A 25,759-nucleotide genomic window follows, 5' to 3' on the forward strand; every position below is an offset into this window, starting at 1 on the left:
AGAGTGCGGTGGCGTCAGCCTAGCTCACAGCAACCTCAAACACCTGGGCTCAAGCAATCCTCCTGCCTCAGCCTCCCGAGTAGCTGGGACTACAGGCATGTGCCACCATGCCTGGCTAATTTTTTTCTATATATATTTTTAGCTGTCCAAATCATTTCTTTCTATTTTTAGTAGAGATAGGGTCTCACTCTTGCTCAGGCTGGTCTCGAACTCCTGAGCTCAAATGATCCTCCCGCTTCGGCCTCCCAGAGTGCCAGGATTACAGGCAAGAGCCACCGAACCCGGCCTGTCCATGCTTCTTGAAGGACCCAGGATGGCCTGGGCGGAGGGAGGTTGGGTTGGGTGGGTGGGTCTGGGCCCAAGGTCCTCACTCCCACCCCACCCTGTTCCCCTCTGGGAAAGGCCAGCAAGAAGCTAGGCTGCTACACCCCAGTGGCTTCAGGTGCCCCCAGGGCATGGGCAGCCTCACTTTGGGTGTGGCCAGGCCCACCTGGGCTCCAGGTCCTAGAAGGAAGCAAGCAACCGTCCCCCCAACCCCAGCACTGTCCCTCTCCCAGACAGACATGCAGTGCTGTGAGGCAGAGTTGTTTATCCCAGTGAGATAGAGGGGGGACAGGTAGCATCCTGGTGGCAGCGCTGTAGGGGACAGTTGCACATCTCAGTCCAGTCCTGACAGGTGGGGCCATGGGGTCATCTGCAGGAGGGAGGGTGGGGTTAGTGACTGCTCAGCACCCCCCCATCCCTGTGCTCCTGGGCCCACGACCTGGTGGCCTGGGGGGCAGGGGCAGGGTGCTGCTCCCTCTGCCGGCATCGCTCATGCCCTGACTCAGATGCTTGCTCCCTTGCTCCTTCCTGCCTGCATCCCCTGTTTGCTGCAGAGCCCCCAGCGTGTGTGCATGTGTGCATGCGTGTGTGCACGCTCATGTTTCCTTTCAACTCTTCACAGCCCATGGGTACAAGACAGGGAATGCGAGACGTGGGGGTGAGGGGGGAGGCAGAGAGTAAGAAAGGCAGAAAAAAAGACAGGCACAGGGACAAAGAGAGAAAGACACCTGGGGAGATACCTGGGCAGACAGAGACAAAGAGACTAATAGAGACAGGGAGACAGGCTACTCAACACACGCGGTCTCAGAGGGAGAGGGGAGCTACCACAGCTGGAACCTATGGGTCCCTCTGCTAAAATTCGAGTTCTGTGTCCTTCATGTGCCAGAAGCACTTCACTCTCTCCAGTAAGGACGAAGCCCAAGTTCAAACAGGCCCATTGTCCTTGTAAAAGGGGTCTACACTGGAGTCAGCTTAGTCCAGGTGTCCGGCAGGTGGTTCCAGGAGTAGAGGCCCACCCAGCTGTGTCAGACTTTTGAGCAATGTAAAGAATTTCCAATGGTAATTTTAACCACAGGTGGTTATTTTTGCATCATATGTCAAATTTTGCATTAGTTCATGCTTCACCTGTGCACACAGTGGTTCATCCTTTCTTAAACCAGTTTCCTCATCTGAACCACAGAACATAGGATATGATCAGGGTAACTATTCTCTCAATTCTCACAAAGAATAATATATAACAAGTAGTGTCCTGGATGCATAGGGAAAAAAGCTAATTCATTACATACAGAGACTGTCTTAGAACAATAGGGTTTAATTCATGTAAGAAATCCCTATTTGGGAAACTGATTCAGTCACCCATCCATCCATTGTTACACCCATCCGCCCACCCATCAACAAACCCATTCACCCATTCATCCATCTCCCTCTCATCCCAAATCCTCCAACCACCCATTCACCCATCTACACAACTACCAATCCAACCATATCCATTCACCAGCGAATCCATTCACCAATCCACCACCCACCCACTCATCCACCCATCCACATCTATCCATTAAACCCACCCATCCACTCATCCACCCATCTATTCATCCATCCACCCATCTCATCTATTTATCCATCCATCCTTCCACCCATCCATTCATCCATCCACCCATCTATTCATCCATCCTTTCCTTCCACCTAGCTACCTAACCATCAACCTTTCCTGAATTCACACTTTTTGCTGGGCAATGAATGCTGGGAACAAAGACACCATACACCCAGGTCTTACCCTGAAGGCCCTCCCTGTCAGGTGGGAGAGGAAATTCCAACACAGGCAGACACAGCGCAGGGTCACACAAGCAGCAATCAGGGTAACAGATAATATGAAGACCCAGAGAAGGGCAGAGAAAGCGAGTTGGATCTTAAAGAACACAGGAGAAGTTTGCTGGGTGGTGTGGAGACAGCAGGGCACTCCTGGTGTGGAGAAGGCTGTCTGTGAGTGTGTTTAGGAAAGGGGACAGAGGTCGAGGAGAGGGAAAGGGGAGTGAAGGAGCGGTTACTCCTCCTGCCTCAGTTGGCCCCCTCACTCTTTCCTGTCAGGAGAATCCCGGCTCCTCCACCTACGTGCCATGTGGCCTTGGGCAGGGGTGGCACCTTCCTGGGCCTCCATTTCCTCCACTGTGCAACCGGGTTACACCGAGATTAAACGCGTCCTGGTGCACCTGGAGGCTGGAGCGAGGGTGGTATCCCCCAGGATCGGGGCGAGGGCGCTGTGATTCCCCCCAATCCCACACGTAGCTTATCTCCAGGGACAGGGTCTCAGTGTCTACCCGAAGTCTGCACCTGTGCCCGCCGTCTGTGCGGCTCCGTGCGTGCCTCTGGGTCTCTGCTAGCTCTGCCAGACTTTCTTCCGTCCCATCTCCACCCCATTCCGTGTTTCCACCTCCCCATCGCCGCGCTCCTTGTCTCCCTTTCCATCGCTCCGTCTGTCTCTGCCCCTCTGCCGCTGCCGCCACGGCCCCGCCCGGCCCTCACCTGGGGCTCACTCGCTGCCCGCGCCCGCCGCCCCGGGCCCGGCCTCGAGCGTGGCGAGCTGCAGGCGCACGCGGCGGGAGCCGGCGGCGGGCGGCGGGGGCGCACGGGCGACTCGGCGCGCTCCCCGGGAGCCGGGCGGCGGGCGCGGGCCGGCGGCGGCGGGCGCCGACCAGCGGCGGGACAGCTTGCGCGCGAGGCGGGCGAGCGCCGAGGGCCGCAGGCCGTAGTCGCGCTCGAGCTCCTGGCGCGAGATCTCGATGTTGCCGGTGTACCAGAGGATCCAGCCGAGCAGGCTCAGGAAGACGAGCAGCGCGCCCGAGTAGATGAGCAGGTCGCCGAAGTCGCGGCCGCGCACCTGCAGCTGCGCGAACACGCCGGTCAGCAGCGCCGCCATGCCCGCCACGTCCAGCGCCACCGCCAGCAGCAGCGCCATCCGGCAGCGGCCCAGGCCGGCCGCGGGCGCGGGTGCGGCCGCCGGCGCGGACGGGGCACCGGACGGGGGCCCCTGCGAGGTGCACACCGCGGGCGCCGCCATGGCCTGCGCCGCCGCCGCCGGCTTCGGGAGAGCTTCCCGGGTGCGGCCGGGGCGGGGTCAGGGGACGCGGCCAGGTGTGCCCGGCGCCCGCCGGGTCACCTGAGCTGGGCTGGGCGCGGACCGGCCGGCTGGGGGCTCCCTGGCGGCGGTTTCTGTGCAGGGCAGACGCCGGCGCTGGGGGCAGCCCAGGGCCCGTGCCACCCAAGGGGGTAACACGCGGTCAAAATCCAGGGCACTTTAACGGTGGCAGCGTAGGACACTGTGGGAGCCCAGGCGTTGTTCCTACTCAGTGCCAGCTTCCCGAGGCCTCCGGCGTAGAGACAAACCCAGACAAGGGCCCCGGACCCCAGGGAGCTCTGGGACGCAGAGAACCAGGGTGCTCTGAAGGGGGAAGCGCGAGGCTCTGCGGGAGCTGAGAGTTTCTTCCATTCAACGTGTGTCTTCTGGGGCCTACCTTGTGTCCGGCCTCATAGCGAATGAACCCAAGGGCTCAAAGACGGATCCGATTCGCAGGAGCTCCCGACACCACTGTCGGACCCACAGTGCTCTAATGGAGGCAGCGGGCAAACCTGACCGTCAGAACTCACTCAGGTACCGGCGAGACACCGCCCCCGCGCTCAGGAGCTCCCAGGTGTGGTCCCCAGCCCGGTCACTCCTTTCGTTCAGGGGGCGTCTCCGAGGCCTCCCCGGCGCCAGACCGGGCTGGTGGAGCTGAGGACGCAGAGAGCATCAGGCCAGGCTCCTGCTCCTCGAGGATGCCCCTAACAACGAAAAATAAACTTCAGGGACTTTCATGGATGCGCCAGCTCACACGAGGGCGGGAGGGCAGCCGGGCACAGGGAACAGGCTGGGAACCAAGAGCTGCCACATGCTAATCTCTCTTGCTCCAAACAACCGCCCTTGGAGGGAATCCACGCTCTCCTGGCAGTCTGCGAGAGGGTTCCGTCTGGGCTCTCCCCAAACTCTCAACAGTTTAAGAGTTCAAGAAAACCCTGGGGAGACCCAACTGCTCGGAGCTGCCGGGATTAGCCGAAGGGTTCCGCTCGTGCCCGGATGGAGACCGAGTGTTTCCGAACAGACCCGAACTGGTCATGAGCGAATCGGGGAAGGCGGCCACCCCTCCAAACAGGGTTTGCGGAGAGTTTCGAAGATGCCCAGACGGGCCTCGGCGCCCCCATAGGGCATAGCCGAAGGCTTACGAAGAAAGCCGGAAGCACCCGAAGGCGCCAGGGCTTAAATAGTTCACGCGTTCACACGTTTATTCATAAAAGAAATGCTTATTGAGCGCCCACTATGTGCCAAGCACTGAGTGAGCAAAACCGGAGAGAGATCGCTGAGGAATGGGTCTCTGGACCTCTAGCATCGGAGCCACGACGAAACCCAGCCGTGGGCGGCGCCGTTCCACCGCCCCGCGCACGCCCTCCGTTCTCTAGCCGAAGAGTTCCGAAGATTCCCGAGCGGCACGCGACGGCTCGGCGGAAATAGCCGAAGACCACTGAGCCTTCTCAGAGGCGGGGACGGGCGACTCCAGGCGCGTCCCCGGAGAGGAAGCGGAAATGCGTGTGCAGTATTAAAGGCATCGTCCCGCCCTCTGGCTGTCTCTTTCCGTCTCCGGCCGCCGCAGCGAGGGGAGGTGAGCGTGAGCCTCCTGTCTGCCCCGCGCGGCCGCCATCTCGCGCCCGCCGCCCGCTCTCGGTGTCCCCTGCCCGCCTTCTCTCTTGAAACCCAAGAGTCCTTGGCGGCCTCCCAACCCCGCGCCTGAAGTTGTGGGTTCTCATGTTGTCCCCCTCCCCACATTCCCTGCAGTGAGTCTCGGCACCCTGAGAAAGTTCTAGGTCGCTGTCTGTCTGCCCCGAGGGCTGCTCCCATTTGCCCAGGTTCCTAGTCTCTCTGCTCCCGAGCGGGCCGCGGCCGACGCCGGCCTGCTGCTCCGCCTGCCGCCTTTCACGTGTCGTTTCCTCGCAGCCGCCGCCATGTCCGCGCATCTGCAGTGGATGGTCGTGCGGAACTGCTCCAGCTTCCTGATCAAGAGGAATAAGCAGACGTACAGCACCGTGAGTGGGCCTGGCTCCCCGGGAGGAGGGCTCAGGGTCCCCGACTCTTCCTCTGGGTCAGAGGGAGGGGTATTCGCGTGTCTCGGTGTCCCCTCTTCACGATCCCCTGTGCCGTGTCCTTCCCAGGAGCCCAATAACCTGAAGGCCCGCAACTCCTTCCGCTACAACGGGCTGATTCACCGCAAGACTGTGGGCGTGGAGCCGGCGGCCGACGGCAAAGGTGTCGTGGTGGTCATGAAGCGGAGATCCGGTGAGGGTTTGTCCCGGTCTGGCCCAGACGGCAGGCCCCTTTCGGGCAGGGAGCTGGGGCTTTTGCATTGTCAGGCAGGAGGAGTAATTCTGCCACTGAGTCGAGCATCCCTGGCGTTGGGCCGACTTGCTAGCTATGTGAGTCGGGCACGGTTAAAACCTGCCTGTTTCCTCACCTGTAAAGTGGAGAGATGAGGAAGAACCTGGACTTCCCAGTGGTTGTGAGGCTTGAATCACGGGGTTGCACAACTGTATGTATTCAGATTAAATCCTCAACACAACTCGGGTAGGGGTGGATGGCTTCATCTCCCAGGTGAGAAAATTGAGGTGTAACAGGGCCAGGGCCCTCGCTGCATACGTTGGAGGTGACAGGCTGGGTTGAAAGCAGCAGTTTTACCCCTATTCTGCCTGTGTGGGCTCAGAGAAGAGATCTGGAGGACCCCAGCCCCGTAACTGGGCACAGTCAGGCACAGCCCTTTTTAGGGTCTCCCTGAGTGTCTTGTGAGAGGTGAGGGGGAGGCAGGGGTCTCTAGCACAGGAGCCTGTGTCGCATTTGTTCTCCACTAGGATTTTTTTTTTAAAGGAGTGAGTTTTTCTTGGCTTCTTGATTAGGATTGGCCTCTGACCCCATTCAGAGCTGAACACCCTTCTATTCAGTGGCAGCAACACCCCAGCCTGTGACCTCAGTGACTGGTCCCCACCGTGGAGGAAGGTGGTCCTCCTGCATCAGGAACACACTGCCCAGGGAGCAGCTGGGGGCTTGCCTGGATTTTTGAGGACCCCCTTCTGGACGGTTTGGTCTTAAAGCTTTCCTCTCTTGGATTGCTATATACGTGGGTGGCTTTTCCTAGACTTAAGGAGTTGGACTGGCATGAGGGAGCAATATGAGCCCTGCTCTGGGGTCGAGCAGCATTACATCTGATATGTAACCACTGCTATGGTGATGGCCTGGGCTTCCCATTGCCAGGAGCACAGGGCTCTGGCCAGACCCCATCAGATCCTGACTAAGATGACAGGTTTCTGACACAAGAAAAGGGTGTTTTCGTGTCGGAGATGATTGGGCAACTGTCAGGGAGTTGCTTTCTTTTTGATCCAGGGCTCTTCTTCACACCTGGCCTACGCATCACCTCACTGTTAGTTGCTGATTTTGCCCCAGCTCTGTTCTAGGTTGTTCCAGAGGGGTGGTTTGGGCCTTGGGAGGGAGAGGAGAGCAGAGCTGCAGACCGACCTGGTCAGTGTGGGTGGGTCCAAGCACCCACCTCACCTACTCCCTGGAATGTCTTCTGCTATATGTGTGTGGCAGAAGACACAGGGCCCGGTAGGGTGGCTCACACCTGTAATCTCAGCACTTTGGGAGGCTTGAGGCCAGGAGTTCCAGACCAGGCTGGGCAGCACAGTGAAACTGGATCTCTTAGAAAAAAACACACAGTGAGGGCAAGATATACATGCAGGGCTGTCCGGAAAGTATCCAGCCATTGTTAATATGTAATTTTCATGTTACATATTACAACCCTGGTATGTAGGTACCCAGGACAGGGCCTGGCCTGTGTGTCTGGACAGGTGGAGAGACAGGGCCATCTGCTGGCCTGGCCCAGAAGGCTAAGGGCTGGTTGGGGGCAGTGGCCTGCCCAGGATCACCCCACTGGCCCGGAGTGCTCAGGTCCTTGGAGTAAGGCCATGTCCTCACACTGAGAGGTGCATCAAAGGCCTAGACAGACTGACCCCAGGACCTTGCCCTCCCCTCCAGGCCAGCGGAAGCCTGCCACCTCCTACGTGCGGACCACCATTAACAAGAACGCCCGGGCCACCCTCAGCAGCATCCGGCACATGATCCGCAAGAACAAGTACCGCCCAGATCTGCGCATGGTGAGTGGTCTTGGGGCTCCTGGTCCAAGGCTGCAGTTGAGCCATGGGGGTGTGCAGGGTGGGCTACAGGTGGGGACTGGGTGGGGGAGCCACACCCCAGGACAGCCACCCCTGTGTGGGCCTGGGAGGCTGGCAGGTGGGGGCGGCTTGTGGAGTGGGTGCACTGAACCCGCCTACCTTCCCCCCAGGCCGCCATCCGCAGGGCCAGCGCCATCCTGCGCAGCCAGAAGCCTGTTATGGTGAAGAGGAAGCGCACGCGCCACACCAAGAGCTCCTGAGCCCCTTCCCCTTGAGCAATAAAGAGTCAGTTGACCTTTCCTCAACCACCACGACTGAGCGTCCTTTTGTGGGGTGGCCTAAAGAATCCCAACCTGACCCTCAGGGTAGGGGCCTCCATTCAGAGGAGAGGCGTTTGCAGCCCAGCAGGGCACAGGCTGAGAGGCTGTGGGCCCCTGGTGCCATGGCAAGGTTTGTGGACCCTGGAGGAGCAGGGAAGTGAAGACCATTGTCACACCCTGGGAGCAGACAGGGCCATCAGGGAGGCAGCTGAGCCCAGAAGATAAATTGACTCCCACCTTCACTGGCCACTCAGGAGGGCAGTGGCACCCCCAGACTTACAGCAGGCGGGCGTCATGAAACAGCCCGAAAGCCCCCACCCATCTCCCCAAGGCTGGCTCAGCTCAGTGTCTCCTCAAAGAGGTCTTCCTGGACACCCTTGGCCAGAGTAGGTTCTCCCTGGTTTGCCCTGCTTTCTTTCCTTTTCCCTTTCGGTTCCTAGTGTTTGTAGTACTCTGAGGTGGCCATGGGCATAGATGCTGGGCCTGGGCTGTCCGGGTTCTGCCTCTAGCTCAGCTACTAGCTGTGTGGCCTTGGGCAAGTTAGTGGACCTCTGCCTCTGACGCTAGAATGAAGTAGGTGGGCTGGGTGGGGTGGCTCAAGCCTATGATGCTGGCATTTTGGGAGGCAGGAGGATCCCTTGAGGCCAGGAATTCAGACCCACCTGGGTGACATTAAGACCTCATCTCTACAAAAATTTCAAAAATTAGGCAGGTGAGGTGGCTTGTACCTGGAGTCCAGCTATCCAGGAGGCTGAGGCAGGATCCCTTGAGGTTATAGTGAGCTATGATGACACCACTGCACTCAAGCCTGCACAACAGAGTGAGGCCCTGTGTCGAAAGTAAAAATAATGAAGTGGGGGCCGGGTGCGGTGGCTCACTCCCGTAATCCTAACACTCTGGGAGGCCGAGGCGGGTGGATTGTTTGAGCTCAGGAGTTCAAGACCAGCCTGAGCAAGAGCGAGACCCCGTCTCTACTGAAAATAGAAAGAAATTATATGGACAGCTAAAAATATATAGAAAAAATTAGCCGGGCATGGTGGCGCATGCCTGTAGTCCCAGCTACTCGGGAGGCTGAGCCAGGAGGATTGCTTGAGCCCAGGAGTTTGAGGTTGCTGTGAGCTAGGCTGGCGCCACGGCACTCTAGCCCAGGCAACAGAGTGAGACTCTGTCTCAAAACAAACAAAAAATAATGAAGTGGGTTAATGAATGCAGAGGGCGGAGAACAGGTCCTGCACGTGGTAAGTGGGCACTACCAAACTATTAATGTAGAACAAGCACTGTGAGGAGCCGGGCCTTGTCTATTTACAAGATTCAGGTGTGTGTGCTGGTGGGGTGGCCCATACTCATCCCAGTGCCCACCCAGCCAGCCTGTGAAGCAGCCTAAGGCTCAGAGGGGAAGGGGTCTCCCAGGCTGTGGCTCTGACTCATTCCTGCTTATCTACTGTGTGTCAGCCACCACCAGGGGCTGAGGATCCAGCATGGAGAGCACCCTGGTCCCTCCATCCCAGGGCCCCTGTTCAGAGATGGACCCTGCTCCTGTCTCCACCCACAGCTCTGTGGCCAAGGGCAAAAGGACTCCCTGGGGCTTCCACTTGCCATTGGGGTTAGAGGGCCAGGAGCCATGCCTGTGCTCTTACCGTGCCTAGCCCAAGGGACAGCAAATCTGACCATTTGTCACCAACCCGTCTGGCCTGGACCCTTGCACCGGCCTCCCCGCCGCCTTGGGTCTGTTCTCAAGCCAGATGGAGAGGGATCCTGTTAGAACTAAGTCACATGTCCTGGCACCTGCTCAAACTCACCTCCGTGGCTTCCCTGTGCTCACTGCCTCACTCTGTCAGATGCCACCAGGTGAGGCCTCTCCCTGGTGCCCTGCTTTAGTTGTTACCACAGCACTGATCTCCAGCTGACAAGCTGGGCAGTTTATGTTAGGTTTGCCCTGTTATGGTGAGCAAGGACTGTCTAGAGCCCCTGCATGCAGTAAATGCTCAATAAATGTTGAGTAATGGCCAGGCACAGTGGCTCACACCTGTGATCCTAGGCCTCTGGGAGGCTGAGGGGAATCTCTTGAGCTCAGGAGTTCAAGACCAGCCTGAGCAAGAGCGAGACCCCCATCTCTATTAAAAATAGAAAAATTAGCTGGGCATCCTCTGCCTGTAGTCCCAGCTACTCGGGAAGCTAAGGCAGGAGGATTGCTTAAGCCAAGAGTTTGAGGTTGCTATGAGCTAGGCTGATGCCACAGCACTCTAGCCTGGGCAACAGAGTAAGACTCTGTCTCAAAAATAAATAAATAAATAAAAATAAATATTGAGTATTGAATATACAAGGTCTGAGGTCCACCCAGTCCTGCAAGTTTGCTTATCTGCCACTTTCTGACATGGTCTCTTCCTCCACTGCCTCCTTCCCACCCCCAGGCCCGATGGGCTCCTGCCAGGTTCCTCAACTGTAGCACAGCCTGCTCAGTCAGCTGCCACTGTCCCTGCCCTGGGGGAGGCCATGCCTGGCATCTGGGGTGGAACCAAGAAAGGGATGGAGGGAGGAAGTTTTCAGCTCTGGGGAGCGTGAGTCTCTAGCGTGCTGAGCAAACGTGGGCACACTGTGTGTCCTCCAGGCCTCACGTCCCATCTCCCTGCAGGGAAAGGGCAGAGCTTGGGGGAGATATGGTTTGTGTGGGGCCATGTATTCAAACTTTCTTTGCCTGAGTGATGTGTGTGTTAGTGTGGAAATTGGAAAATAGAAATATACAGAAAAAACATGAGATTAAAAAACAACAGGCCAGGTGTGGTGGTTCATGCCTTTAGTCCCCGCTACTCAGGAGGGTGAGGTGGGAAGATGGCTTGAGCCCAGGAGTTCAAGGTTACAGTGAGCTGTGATTGCACCACTGCACTCCGGCCTGGGTGATAGAGAGAGATCCAGTCTCTAAAAAAAATAATGAGGCCAGGTGCGGTGGCTCACTTCTGTAAACCCAGCACTTTGGGAGGCTAAGGCGGGAGGATCCCTTGATCCCCAGAGGACGAGGCTGCACTGAGCTATGATGATGCCACTATGCTCTAGCCCAGGCAACAGAGTGAGACCTTGTCTCAAGAATAATAATAATAATATAATAATAAAACCACCACCAACAACAAATACCCAGGCACACCACAGTAAAAATGCTGAAAGCTAAAGATAAAACAAAATTTGGAAAACAGCAAAAGCGACTTGTCACATGCAGAAGAACCACAGTAAGATGGAAACAGCGGAGGCCAGAGGCAGTGGGGATATGGTGCTGTCAGGAACCTCCCCCCGCATCCTCTCAGCACCCAAGGGTGATGCCCAGGGTTAGTGGTTCCCAGCAGCCAAGGGAGTCAAGCTGCCTCGGCTCCAAGCTCTGCCAATTGTGCCTAGTTGTGGGGACTTGGGCAGCTCACATAGTTGCTCTGTGCCTCAGTTTCCCCATATGTTATATGGGCCATTATGAGTGCCTTCCTCAGAACTCCATGAAGCAAGGATCTCAGTTTTGTTTGCTGCTGTGTCTCCAGTACTTTGTTCAATAAAATCCAATAAATGCTTGTGCAGTAAGTACCCTGGAGGCTGCCAAGCCCCAGGCCTCACAGAGCACTGGGGACTCCAGGCTGCCTACAGCAGCGGACTCAGGGCTCTGCTCAGGGGAGGAGCTGGCATGGATTCTATTGGGGCTCCATCGTTCCTTGGCTGTGCGACCTTGGGCAAATTCCTCAACCTCTCTGTGCTGTCCCTCATCTGCAACATGCATGTCAACAGTCAACAGACCCTACTTCCCAGAGTTGCCGAAAAGGTTAAATGTGCAGAAAGCTCAGGGCAAAGCCTGCCTGGCCGTGCCCACCAATCTTTGTTGCAGTAATGCATTAATGAATATTTATTATAAATGTTTTGACAGATAGACTCAAATGATCACAAATGTCTTCCCATGTCTATGACTATTTGCACACAAAGCAATGCTCGTGTTCCAAATCCACACCCACTAAAGCCCGTGGGGCTCCCGGTTTGTGCTGTGGTCCGGATGGCTGTGAGTCCCCCCAGCTTCCCCTGTGGTTTCGTGACTGTCATCCCACCCTCCGAGGCATTTCCGCCCCAGCTGATTCTGCTCTCTAGGAATTGTATTGATTCCTCTTTGTTTCTCTTGTAGCCAGTTGCTGGAATAAAATCGTCCGCTTTAGAGTCTTTCATTATGAAATGTGCACGTGGCTTTGGAAAACTGCAAATGGAAGGAGAGCAACCAGGGGAAGAACACAACCTCAGAACCCCAGCCCGAGACAGCCTCGTGTTCCTCCTTCTGGGGAACTCTTCACACACGTCCACGCACATCTCATCTTTTCAGTTTTTACGCAGATTTGCACGAGCCAGAGGCAGACTTGCACCCGGCTCTTCCTCACGTGCTGGGCCACTTTCTCCATCAGCACACGGGCTGTCAGCGACTGTGCTCATTCCCACCCCGACTTATTGAAACACAGCCCTGGATGGCCAGCTCCCTGCTCTGGTCCCCTCTCCCTGCTGAACACGTGGCCTTCCCCCAGACCCTCCCGCACCTCTGCCCCCGACTCCGGCCTGGAGCGCCCCGCTCGGGTCCTGCCCCGCCAGCCTCCCGCCGCCGTGCAGGCCGCGCTTGTTCTCCCAGTGCCAACGGCCTCGCCGGCTCCCCTCTTGGCCCTTCCATTCTCCACGCAGCAGCGGGTCGATCTTTACAAATTATAAATCAGACCTGTCGCCCCCTTGGCCAACGCCTCTCCATTTCACAAGAAGTAAAAGCCCAAACCCTTCACTCAGCCGGCAGGGCCCTGGCGGCCACCCTGCCCTCCCTCCCTGCGCTCCTCAGGCTTCGGCCTCCTTGCTGGGCCTGGAAGCACCCAGCTGGCCCCAGGCTCCTCCCCACATTCAGGTCCCAATGTCACTTCCTCAGGGGCCAGGGCCAAGGCCAAGGCAAAGTGACACTGATAGGTCATGTTGATAGGATGTGCCCTTAATAGGATGTGATGAAAATGGCGCTTTACCTCTGTGGTCCTTTCTTGCTAAAACCCATAACCCCAGGCTAATCATGAGAAAAACATCAGACTGATCCCAACAGAGGAGCATCCCACAAAATACCTGGCAAGTACTCCTCAAAACTGTCAAGGTCGTCAACTACAAGGAAAGTCTGAGAAACAAGTGCAGCCAGAGGAGACTAAGATAAGGCAACTGTATGTAAAGTACGATTACATTTTGTAACGTAATCAGGGTATTACAAATGGAATGTAGTGTTTTGTTTCTAAAAGACGTTAGGTCCAAAAAAGGAAATTGGAATAAAGTATGGACTTTAGCCAATAATAATGTATCAACATTGGTTCATCAATTGTGACAAATACACCATACTAATGTAAGATGTTAACCATAGGAAACTGTATTGGGAGTCCCCCAAACCACTTCCAGAACTGAAGATTTGCTAGAAGGACCCACAGGACTTGGAAGAAGTGATACACTCACAGTTATGGTTTATTACAGCAAAAGGAAACAGATGAAAATCTGCAGAGAAAGGTGTGTGAGCCAAGTCCAGGAGAGTCCAGACACAAGCTTGCACTTAATTCTCCTGCAACAGTGTGTGACAACACAGCAACACGTATGAAATATCACCAACCAGGGACGTTCATCTGAGCTTTGATGTGCAGGGTTTTTATTGGAGGCGTGGGGCACCCATGTAAGGCAGTCATGAAGAACCCAGGTAAGAGTCCCCACCTCCACAGGTCAAATTGATAGTGTGGCCCAAGGTAAAGGCAAACAATGACACCATTATCAGGCAGCATATTCCATGGGTCAGAGGTCATCTCCCAGGAGCCAGTCAAGGGCTAGACTCCTAAAAACAAGCCTTTTTGGGGAATATGTGGGCGTTGGAGCAACCCAGGTCTGCTGAGTTAATCCTTTACTGTACAGTCCACCCTCCAGCCCTTGACTCAGGCTCTCTTACAGCAAAATGATTGCATGTGTCTTAGCTTCTACATTTGGTATGGTATTTACATAAGAGATTCGGCCATAGGAAACACTGTATTATCTTCACATTTTTTTCTGTAAATCTAAAATCATTCTAAAAAATAGTCCATTAAAAATATACTGGCCTGGCATGGTGGCTCACGCCTGTAATCCTAGCACTCTGGGAGGCTGAGGCAGGAGGATCGCTCAAGGTCAGGAGTTTGAGACCAGCCTGAGCAAGAGCGAGACCCCATCTCTACTAAAAAATAGGAAGACATTATCTGGACAGCTAAAAATATATATAGAAAAAAATTAGCTGGGCATGGTGGCACATGTTTGTAGTTCCAGCTACTCGGGAGGCTGAGGCAGGAGGATCGCTTAAGCCCAAGAGTTTGAGGCTGCTGTGAGCTAGGCTGACGCCACGGCACTCTAGCCCAGGCAACAGAGTGAGACGCTGCCTCAATAAATAAATAAATAAATAAATAAATAAAAATATACTTAGATATTTTTTATCTCTCAGATTGAGAAAAATCCAAACGTGCTGGTGACGATATGAGGAACAGGCACATTCACACATTGCCGAGAGTGGAAACTGGTATAAACTCTATGGGGGGGCAATTTGACAATATGTGTACGAGATTACAAATGAATGTACCCTTTGGCACAGTAATGCCTCTTATAAGATTTATTCTACAGATATATTCCTTTTGTGCCAAAGGACCCATGTGCAAAGGCTATTCATTTCAGCATTGTTTGTAATAAATAACTGACTGGCCAACCAGTACAGGGGTTTGTGATATAAATTCATGGTACATCTACTCAATGAAATACTATGCGGCCACAAAAAACAGTAAGGAAGTACTGATATGGAGAGACTTCCAAACCTCATTGTTAAGTAAAAAAAGCAAGGTGCAACACGTTGTGTTCAGGACACTACCAGTTGTGTAAAGAAAGGGGAGGAGTTTAAAATAATATATATTTAAATTTGCTTGTATTTGCATAGAATTTCTCCAGAAAAACACACAAGAACCTGTGGTAACATCAGTTGTCCCTGATTAACGGAACTGGGTGTCCCAGAGATGCGAATAACAAGGAACCATTTTATTGTAGAAACTTTTATCTTTATTTAAAATTTTCTTTTCTTAGAGATGGGGGTCTCCTCTTTTGCCCACACTGGAGTGTAGTGGCACAGTCATGGCTCACTGCAGCCTCAAACTCCTGGGCTCAAGCCATCCTCCCACCTCAGCCTCCCAAATAGCTAGGACTACAGACACGGGCCACCACGACTAGCTTCGTTCAAGTGTTTTTGGCAGATTTTTCTTCTGTGTTGTCTTTTCATTGATTTGTAGGAGCTCTTTATATATTTTGGATTAGTCCTTTTGCATAGGGCAAGGTATGAGGACTGTACCACCCTTTCAGCACTTCCATGTGTTCACCAACCCAGAAGCATTTCCAACCCCATCATTTAGGGTTTCTATGGAGGTTTCACGATGAAGGCATGATTAAATCATCAACCAACAGTGATTGAACTAAATCTCCAGCCCCTCCCCTCCCAGAGCTTGGTGGGGGAGGATGGGGCTGAAATTCCCAACCCTCTAATCTTGCCTTGGAGCTATCTGGGGGCCCACCAAGGGGGAATTCATTAGAACAAAGAATGCTCCTACTACCTAGAAAATTCCAAGGGATTTAGGAATTCTGTTGGGGACCAAGGCCAAATATGTATTTTTATTGTATCACAGCAGCTTCTTGCCCTTGTTAATTATTCGAGTAGGCTCCCCAAGGCCTAGGATGAAGGTGCCTTCCTTCAGAAAGGACTGTTTGCTTCTCTCATGCAGAAGCTTTATGATAAACATAGGGCTTGAGAGATCTTCACCACCACAATGTGGATTTGGTCTGAAAATCAGATGGATTTTCTTCCCTTCTGTCCTGCTCACTCTCCCTGCCTGTAGTCCTGAAGGTAGTGGGGGGCGGGGTATAGATTTACTTCTGCTTCACCTTTACCCTGGGGGTTGACATTGGTTGCAGGGGTGGGGTGGGATTCCAGGTCAACACAGGATCAGTCACTCCTTGAGGCTGAGCCCAAGGTGTTTTGTTTTGTTTTTTTTTAAAGAGACAAGGTCTGGCTCTGTCCCCCAGGCTGGAGTACAGTGGTGTGATCATAGCTCATTGCAACCTCAAACACTTGGAGCCCTAGGTTTTGACCTCACCTGCTTCATTGTAACAGGAAAATTCACTCAGGACAAGTTTTCCACTTACCTCACTTTAGATTTTAGTGTGGACATTCTTTACGATATTGTAAACAATGTAATGCTTTTAAAATGTTGATTTAACATTTTTTTTAAATGAGACATTACTCCAAATAACCTAAGCCCATCAGTAGAATGTGAAGTTTCCCCACCCAACTACAGGCACACCCAGGATAATCCTTCCCCCACCCAGGGCAGAACCTGAGAGGATGATGGGATCTCACCTGAGACTAGATCACTATCACCTGACTTCAGAGTTAGAGCACCTGGATGGGCATGTGGAGGGGCAGCTTCTAGGAGCTGAGAGGAGCCCCCAGTGCCCTAAGAACTGAAATCACCCAAAATGACAGGAGCTTAGAAGAGCACCTGACAAAAGAACATGGTCAGTGGATGCCTCAATTTCAGCCTGCAAAAGCTCAGGCATGCCCAGACTTCCAACAGAATCTCTCCAACGAGCTTGTGATCTGCTAACGCAGAAATATGCGTGGCAAAGGCTTTTATTGCCCACAAGGAAAAAACCAATCAAGGATAGAGCAGAGATCAGATGACGCAGGGGGACGGAGGTTTGCCCTGGCCCAGAACCAGACGGACAAGGCTGGCCAGACACGGTAAGCTAAGGCAGCACACACCTGGTCATACAGGACAGGAAGGGACACCACCACTTCAACTTGCCATTTCAGGAGAGGTGCAGAGCAGGACCCCAGGCTCCAGGACCCCCCCCTCCATTTTAGATTGGAACTCCGACGCTGGGGAGGCGCTATGACTTCCACATTCCCACAGAATGGAGAGGTGGTCCCAAACCCCAACAGGAGACCTGGCACATGGACTCAGGGACAGAGAAGGGACACCAACTGTCCTGAAACATGTGGCAGACACAATGGTCCTGGGGCATCTGCAAGGAACAGAAGCTGCTTTTCCAACTTTATTTAGAAAAACAAATCCAGGTCCCAGTGCCCCTCAGGCCCTCCCCCACCCCAGCCATAATTTAAATAACTTAGAGACAGGGTTGGAAGGAGGGGACAGGGGAGGATGGTGGGGTCAGGGTGGGAGGAAGGAGAGCCCCACTACAGCCGCCGCAGTGCCCGCTTCTTGTCGGTCTTTTTCTTGGCCGCCAGCTTCTTATCGCGCTCCCCGGCGTGTTTCTTGGCCATGGGACCCTCGGCCCCTCCCAGCCCCGCGGGGGCCCCAGGGTCAGTGGAGGAGGCTGCAGCGCCACCAGCCAGGGCCCTGCCACCACTGGGCCCGCCCGCACCCCCGTGGATCTCTGTGAGCAGGCGGGCCCGGGCCGCGTACTCCTCGTAGTTCTCCAGGAGCAGGCGGCCTGCCTCCTCGTTGAGCGCAGACTCGGGGTTGGGGTGGATCAGCAGGCACTTGATGGTCTGTGGGGAGAGGCCCAGGGTCAGGGAGGACTGGGTAACCTGCAGGGCCCCTCTGCCCTCAACTCAGCCCCCAGGATCGGGTCCAGGTCCACTCACCCAGCATCCTTCTCATCTTTGCTCTGTTCCCCCGATAGGTTTCCTTCCCATTGCCTTGCTCACAGCAAATGTCCCAAAAAGGACACGATGCCACAGGCCCAATGGTTTAATGACCTCGGTTCTGAGGCTCTTGTTGGGTGATGGAGAAAAAGCCAGGCCCCTCTCGAGAAGCCCACTGCCTGCCTGAGCCCCAAGCTTGGGTCCTATCCTGGCTCTGAAATGGCCTCTGTGCAGCTCCAGTGTGACCTCAGAGGCCCCCTGGTTCATGGAAGGCCTGCATGGAGAGGGAGGGGACTTGCCTCAGGAAGTCACACCTGGGTCTGCTGGAGTCTAAGGCTCCCTATCTTCCCACAACATCATGGTTAACATGAAGCCTAAATCCTGACCTGTAACTGGCTTTAACAAGAATCCCAAGTTCAGAGCCAGGAGACTCTGGCTGGGCTGGAATGGCACCAGGATGTAAATAAAAGGGGGACTGGAGGCCTGAGGGGCATCTCAAGAGCAGTCCAGGAAGGGGCCAGTCCTCTCAGTAGCCCTTCACCAGCCCATCCTAAGGAGTAAAGTGAAGTGCAGAGGTGTGACTGGCAGCCAGGCCTCTACCAGCCCTAAGTGGACCCTCCAAAGTGACATCTGCCCCCTGCCCCACTCTCCTTCTCAAAGGGAACCCAAAACACCTCCAGAAACAAAGAAACAAGCCTGGCTTTGAACAGCTGACAGTTACAGGTGCTCCCTGGGGCTGCTGTGATACATGCATGAAGAGCACCAGGCTCAGCAGTCATCACTGACGACCAGGAACACAAGACCCCACTCCTAATTCTTATCACTGCGCCCCCAAAGTGGAGGCCCAGCGCAGACCCACTAGCCAGCAGGCCTGGAGGTCAACACCAACGTCCCTAGCAGCTGCCACTGCCACCCCAGGGAGAGGAAGGTGCTGCAGGTGGAAAGGTGTGGGGTCTGTTTACCTTGGAGCTCAATCTTTTCCCCATGCTCTGCAGGAAACCCCAAAGCCCCATCCTCTCTACCACGTGCCCCAGAGGATCATTAGAAATTCAACAAAAAACAATAACACCCGCCCCCCAGAAGAAAAACCCACTTTTTTTTTTTTTTAAATTTTGGCGAGGTGCAATGGCTCACACCTGTAATCCTAGCATTTTGGGAGGCTGAGGTGGGAAGATTGCTTGAGGCCAGGAGTTTGAGACCAGCCTGGGCAACAAGCAAGACACTGTCTCTAAAAAAAGAAAAAAAAAAAAAAAAATTAAAGACCTAGTCGGGTGTGGTGGCATGGGCCAGTAGTTCCAGCTACTCAGGAGGCTGAGGCAGGAGGATTACTTGAGCCCAGGAGTTTCAGGTTGCAGTGAGTTGTGATCATGCCATATTAGCCCAGGCAACACAGCAAAACCTGTCTCAAAAAAAAAAAAAAAAAAAAAAGGAAACAAAAAAACCCACCAAAAAACAAAAAGTTTTTGAGCTTGGGTGAGGGAGGCAGCAGGTGACTGAAATGCTTTAAGAGGCCTGTGGAGACCTTGGAGCAAGGGCCTGGTCCAGGGGGCCTGCACCTTGCCCAACACGGCGGGGCTGGATCCTTCTGTGCTGCAGGGCTGTCCTGTGTGTGCTGTGGCCTCCACTTGCCAGATGCCACTAGCAGCCCCCTTCAGTTGTGACAACCAAAAATGTCTCCTGACAATGCAAAATGTCCCCGGGGAGACAAAATCACCCAGCTGAGAAACACTGGTTTATGAAAACATTCTAGAATTAAGACAGTGGCGACAGTTGCACAAGCCTTGCCACTATTAAAAGACCACTGAACTGTATGCTTTAGAACAGTCAATTTTAAGGTATGTAAATTAAACCTTTAAAAAAAACACTCTTTTACCAGACCCTTGCCCTTGGCTTCTGTCAGAAACTGGCCTACTACACAAACCCATCACTTGTTGCACAGCAAGGTACCCCTGGACACTGCACAGCAATCCTTGGTGCCCTGGGTTCAAGGCTGCCAATCTTTCCAGAATTTTTCAGAAAAGCTACAAACCTGGATTTTTACATGGAAATTTTCCACTACTTTAGCGTTGATTTAAAAAAACTAAATAAAGCAGTTTGGCTCAGACACCACCGGGATGTCCAGAGAGGGAGGGAGGCCCAGGCCCAGCCTGGAACTCACCAGTAGCACATGTCGGATGCCCAGCTCAGCTGTCCAATCCCTCTTGAGCACATTGACGCAGATCTCGCCGTTGGCACCCACGTTAGGGTGGAAGATCTTGGTCAGGAAGTAGCCCTTGGGTGGGGAGGCAGGGAAGTCCTTCCCCAGCAGGAGTTTCATGCGGAACAGACCTCCAGCATATGGGGTCCCCTCTGGAGTGGAGGTGGGGAAACAGGTCAGGGTACTTGGGACTCCCAGGCACTGCACAACACCCCAAAGCCCAGGCTCCATGATCTGGCTATGAGGCAGGTGCCCTGCAGGCTCCTCCACCAGGCTGGGGGAGTCTTGAGAGGTAAAAAACGGCTGGGTTCCCAGGGCTCATCACACACATATGCCCCACCTTGCAGGACCCCCCGGGCAGTCACCACCAAGCCCTATTCTCCACCCAATGAATGTTTCTTCTTCAAGTGACTGCCCCAGTCACATGCCCCTCCCAGGAGTGCCCACTTGTCTTCCTGGAAGACATCTACTTAAATGCCTTTCAGGCAAATGATCTGACACTTTCTCAACTCCTCCGCCTTCCCGGATCAGTGAGCGTTTCTCTCAATCACTTGCTTGGGTCCAAACAGGTGCCCACACCCCGACCATCAGCAACCTGGGCACCTGCCCTCCATGTCTTGCTTCCTGACTGGCCTCTAGCTTCTTCCCAGGCCCTCTCTCCTCACTACAGTCAAGAGCAGCTCTGGAGCGACCCACCATACCCTTGCTTTAAACCCTCACCAGCTTCCTTGCCAAACTCCTTACAGGGGGGGCCTAGAAGTCCTCTAAGATCTGCCCCTGATTGCTCCACAATCAATTTTCTCCTTTCTATTCCTACAAAGCACCCAGCCTCGCCTACCTTGGGGCCTTTCTGGGAACCTTCCCATCTTCCTGATGCCCTGCCCCCAGCCACCCCTGCAGCAAGGCCTGAATTACCTCAAATGTCACCACCTCAGGAAGGTCTAACCTGACCACCTCCCCACCATCACAATGGATAAGACCCTTCACATGCTCCTCTAATATCTTGGCTCACATTGTAGAAACTTAGATTATAACAGAAATGTAGTTTGCACAAAACAATATTCTAAATCGCTGCACACATGTTGGATTAAACAATCACATCCAATCATTTGATTATTTATTACCTCTCTCCCCCACAATGATGTGTCTGGCCTGTTCCCTGCTATGTCCCCAGAGTCCCTGACACTGACAACAAAATGGAGTTTGAGATCATCTGGCCCAGCCTCCAGGCCTTTGCTGATGCTATTCCCACCACCTGGAACTCTCTTCCCACTTCTGTGTAATTTCTACTCATTCTCAGGTCCAGAAAAGCCACATCTGACAGCCTCACCCCAAACCTAAAAAAGGTCCTCAAAATATGCTCTCTCACTGACCAAATACATCTCAACACTTGTGGCAAAACGATCCATAGTTATTTGTCATTTGTGGTGTTCTGCCCTGCTAACCATGAGCATCACAAGACAGCAATGCCTGTTCTAACCACCACCGTGTCCCCGGCACCTGACACAAGGCCAGCCTGTAATGGGTACTTCCGGGCCATCTGTTCTAGATCAGGATGAGGAAGGAATCTACAAAGCAGCCTCTTTCATTCCAAACTCACCAGGGCCCTCGATGGTGACCTGCAGGTCAGTGAGGTCCTCCTCGTTGGGAAAGACCTTGATGCCATCAGGTGGGTCCGCAGTCAGCGTTGTCACCTCTTTGTACACTAGACGGATGATGTGGGGGGGCAAGTTCTCCACGTTGGAATTCTGAAAACAGATGGGAGAAGAAGGTGAACAGCTGGCAATCTGGCCTCCTGCAGGGTTTAATGATGCGGTGGCAGCCCTGGGCTTGACCCTGTGGTCTCAGGCTCTCAATCACCCCTGGGCTCCCAGACTCCCATTCAGGATACTTCAGACTGCTTTAGATTATAGGAGCCGACGTCCCAACAGAAATGGGGGCAAATTTCCGTGGGGAGTTGGAGGCAACTGCACCTACCCCAGAAACCCCCAAAGCCCGATCACAGGCACACGTTAGCCCACGCTGGTAACAAGTAGGCCCTAGACCTGACCCATCCTGTCCCCATTCCCCACCCAATTTTGGTTAAACCATCCTTAAAACCCAGGCTCAGGCCTAGATATGGCGGCGGGGCATCCTTGCTCCCAGTAACACCCACAAACGGCCTGCAAAACGCCCTGAGCCATCCTGGAGTCTCCGTCGGGCCTTCCTGGTCTGGGAGACTGGGCGGTCGAGGTTCCCGCCTTGCCTGCAGGAAGGCCCTTGGGCCCATTCTGGCCCGGTACCCCCAGGCTGGCCCTCAAATCCCTCAAAGCAGCCCGCGAGAGGCTCTTGAGACCCCTCCTTCGGGAACCCCCTAACCGCCCCTCTCAAGCCCCGCCGCCCGCTCTCACCATGACTGCGGCCGGCCGGGGACGGGTCCCCCCGGCCCACTTCCTGCTCTCTTCGGGCCGCTGGCCGGGGCGGGGGGCCCCACTGCTGCAGCTGCGACCCTGGCGAGGCCCTGGCGGCCCCGCTCCGCTCCCCGCTGCCTCCCAAGCAAACAGCACCCACAACTGCACCCACCCCGCTGCCCGGCCGCACTAAGCCTGCCGCGCGCGCACCACGGCCCCTTTATAGCCGCCCGCAAGCCACGCCCCCTAGCGGCCCCAGCGCCGGGCCACGACCCGTGACGTCAGCGCGCACGTTCCTTGGCGCTCGATGCGCTCTCCCCCTTCTCCGCAAACTGCGGTCAGAAGCGAGCAGTGGGCGGAGGCGGTTGTGCGGCGGGCCGGCCAGTAGGGGCGCGTGGGGGTCGGGGTGGGGACCTCAGAGAATGGAGGAGTTGAGAAGGGGGAGTAGAGAAGGGGACGCGAGAGACGAAGCGGCCGCTGATTGGGCCGTTTGAATGAGACGCCGGTACGCCACGGAGTACGCGCACGCGCGCGCGCACGCCCTGACGTCGAGGAAGTCGCGCACGCGACTAACGGTCGGCCTAGGGGGCCAGGGCGGGGCGAGGGGAGGCGGGACTGGGGGGGGTTTAAACGCGTGATGGAAGGGTCTCGGGCCAATAGGTACACGCGCTCGTGATGGGTCACGAGACTCGCATGGGCCAATAACTAACAGAAGGTTTTGCGGAGAGGCGGGGAGGAATGGAGAGCCACCAATGGGGACACATTTTAGTGCGGACCTACTCTCTACCGGCCAAAGAAATTCGTTGATTTTCTGCATATGCAAATGAAGTGTGCCTTACCGCCTGCGTCCTCTCATCTCCGCGGCCCTGGTGGGGGTGGGCGCTGGAAATCCGTTTGCATTTTTCCACGGGGCGCCATTTTGTGCTAGAAATGACCTGTGACCCATGTCCTTTATTGTGGAAGCTCAAAGACCAGTGAGAATGACGTTAGAGGTTTGGACGGCCTGTCCCTGAAGTGTGTGACCCCTGACCCCTGCTTGGACTCATCGAAAACTCCCGGCCTCAGTTTCCTTATGTGGCAAATGGGCACTGGGGTCCCTTGTGATGGCAGGGAGAGAAGTCAGGAGAGTCCGAAGTGATCCAGGACGTAGTTCTGCCTGTGATTGACCCATGGCCTCCAGCCACACAGGACTCAGTTTCCCTGTCTGGAAAACAGACACACAGTTGCCTGGAGAGGGCACCTAATGACCTCTTAAAGTCCCTACTTCCCAATACTGTTACATGGGCAGTTAAATTTCAACGTGAGTTTTGGAGGGGACATTTAAACCCTAGCAGCATTTTCCCAAAGAAGATGTACAAATGGCCAATAAGCACATGACAAGATGCCCAACATCATTAGCCATCAGGGAAATGCAAATCAAAACCACAATAAAAACCACTTCCCACCCACTAAGATGGCTGTAATCAAAAAGACAATAAGTGCTGATGAAGACGTGGATAAATTGGAACCCTCGTACACTGCTGATGGGAATGTAGAATGGTAGCTACTTTGGAAAACAGTCTGGCAATTCCTCAAAAGGTTAGAGTTACAATGTGACCCAGCAATACTATTCCTAAATATCTACCCTTAGAGAAATAAAAACATATATCCACATAAAAAGTCACACCCAAATGTTCATAGCAACATTGTTCACAGTAGCCAAAAGATGACAACAACCCAAATGTTAATCAACTGATGAGTGGATAAATCAACTATGGTATATCCATACAATGGAATGTTATTCAGCCATAAAAGGAATGAAGCACTGATATACATTACAATATGGCTGAACCTTGAAAACATTATGCTAAGTAAGAAAAGCCAGACACAAAGGACTACATATTATAGGATTTCATTTATATGAAAAGTCCAAAATAGTCAAATCCATACAGACGTAAAGTAGATTAGTTGTTGCAGTTGTATTTATATGAAAAGTCCAAAATAGTCAAATCCATACAGACGTAGATTAGTTGTTGCAGTTGGGAGTGGGGTTGGGAGATAGGGCAGTGATAGCTAATGGGTATAGATTTTCTTTTCTTTTTTTTTTTTGAGACAGAATCTCACTCTGTTGCCCAGGCTAGAGTGCCATGGCATCAGTCTAGCTCACAGTAACCTCAAACTCCTGGGTTCAAGCGATCCTCCTGCCTCAGCCTCCCAGAGTGCTAAGATTACAGGCGTGAGCCACCACACCCGGCCTAGATTTATTTATTTATTTATTTTTTTGAGACAGAGTCTCACTTTGTTGCCCGGGCTAGAGTGAGTGCCATGGCGTCAGCCCAGCTCACAGCAACCTCAAACTCCTCCGCTTAAGCGATCCTACTGTGTCAGCCTCCTGAGTAGCTGGGACTACAGGCATGCGCCACCATGCCCGGCTAATTTTTTCTATATATGTATTTTTAGTTGGCCAGATAATTTCTTTCTATTTTTAGTAGAGACAGGGTCTCGCTCTTGCTTAGGCTGGTCTCGAACTCCTGACCTTGAGCGATCCACCCGCCTCGGCCTCCCAGAGTGCTAGGATTACAGGCATGACCCACCATGCCCGGCCTAGATTCATTTTTAAATTCAAAATTCTTCAGGTTGTTCTCCACAGGGAGGCCTTAGAGGTGAAAGTGTAATCAAGTTACTGCCAAAGGAAGACTGTCTGGAACGTTCTTGATGTCTCCCTTCCAGGTGAGTGAACAGATTACTGCAGTTTTAGGCCTGGTGAATCAAAGAAGTGACATTCAGTAGGGGGACTTTTATTATCAAATAGTATTGACTGGGCCAGGCGTGGTGGCTCACACCTGTAATCGCGCGGTGGCTCACGCCTGTAATCCTAGCACTTTGGGAGGCCGAGGAGGGTGGATTGTTTAAGCTCAGGAGTTTGAGACCAGCCTGAGCAAGAGTGAGACCCCGTCTCTACTAAAAAAAAAAAAAAAGAAAGAAAGAAAGAAAGAAAGAAAGAAAGAAAGAAAGAAATTAGCTGGACATCTAAAAACATACAGAAACATTTACCCGGGCATGGTGGCGCATGCCTGTAGTCCCAGCTACTCAGGAGGCTGAGGCAGAAGGATTGCTTGAGTCCCGGAGTCTGAGGTTGCTGTGAGCTAGGCTGACGCCATGGCACTCACTCTAGCCCGGGCAACAGACCAAGACTCTGTCTAAAAAAAAAAAAAGAATAGTATTGACTGAGAAATTTTATCTTCTTCTTCTTGTGAGATGTTACCTTGTGATGGTATATATTTTTTCAGGACTACTCATCAAAATATGGTGTGATGTCATTGAAGAATTTAGTTCCTTTTCCGTTCCTTTTGTGACATCTGAAATTTCTTCTTTTTTGTTAGTAATAATCTCATCTGCTACTCCACCAGCAAGAAGAGGCAAACTCATTGCTTCACTGGATAAACAATCCATTTCAAAGTTTATCTTATTTTCATCATGGTTCACTTCAATTAAATCTTGTAATCCAGGACACTGAGCCTCTTCTACTATGCTGTTCCTGCTTTCAGGAATACTTGAAAACAAAGTCTTCCCATCATGATGTTCATGTTGGTGTTCTGAGGATCAGGATTCTCTGGTGATGATGTTTGTC

The 25,759-nt window shown here is 53.6% G+C and overlaps 3 protein-coding genes across 3 annotated transcripts; 1 reads left to right on the forward strand and 2 right to left on the reverse strand.

Moving 5' to 3' along the window:
- Window positions 1–576: 576 nt before the first annotated feature.
- TMEM238 (transmembrane protein 238) lies at window positions 577–3,424 on the reverse strand. Its single transcript, XM_045532797.1, has 2 exons — window positions 2,845–3,424; window positions 577–694 (listed from the first exon to the last, which is right to left on the reverse strand). Exon 1 carries the CDS (start codon window positions 3,377–3,379, stop codon window positions 2,852–2,854), a length of 528 nt encoding a protein of 175 aa, XP_045388753.1. The 5' UTR covers window positions 3,380–3,424; the 3' UTR covers window positions 577–694; window positions 2,845–2,851.
- Window positions 3,425–4,909: 1,485 nt separating this feature from the next.
- RPL28 (ribosomal protein L28) lies at window positions 4,910–7,874 on the forward strand. The gene is made up of 5 exons (XM_045532798.1): window positions 4,910–5,012; window positions 5,345–5,433; window positions 5,560–5,683; window positions 7,430–7,548; window positions 7,737–7,874. The coding sequence occupies exons 2-5, from the start codon at window positions 5,353–5,355 to the stop codon at window positions 7,824–7,826; spliced, it is 414 nt and encodes a 137-aa protein (XP_045388754.1). The 5' UTR covers window positions 4,910–5,012; window positions 5,345–5,352; the 3' UTR covers window positions 7,827–7,874.
- Window positions 7,875–16,996: 9,122 nt separating this feature from the next.
- UBE2S (ubiquitin conjugating enzyme E2 S) lies at window positions 16,997–22,407 on the reverse strand. Its single transcript, XM_045532799.1, has 4 exons — window positions 22,150–22,407; window positions 21,360–21,507; window positions 19,721–19,911; window positions 16,997–17,466 (listed from the first exon to the last, which is right to left on the reverse strand). Exons 1-4 carry the CDS (start codon window positions 22,150–22,152, stop codon window positions 17,152–17,154), a joined length of 657 nt encoding a protein of 218 aa, XP_045388755.1. The 5' UTR covers window positions 22,153–22,407; the 3' UTR covers window positions 16,997–17,151.
- Between the last annotated feature and the right edge of the window lie 3,352 nt (window positions 22,408–25,759).

Source organism: Lemur catta, chromosome 19 (assembly GCF_020740605.2).
Source record: "Lemur catta isolate mLemCat1 chromosome 19, mLemCat1.pri, whole genome shotgun sequence".
Taxonomy (NCBI): Eukaryota; Metazoa; Chordata; class Mammalia; order Primates; family Lemuridae; genus Lemur; species Lemur catta.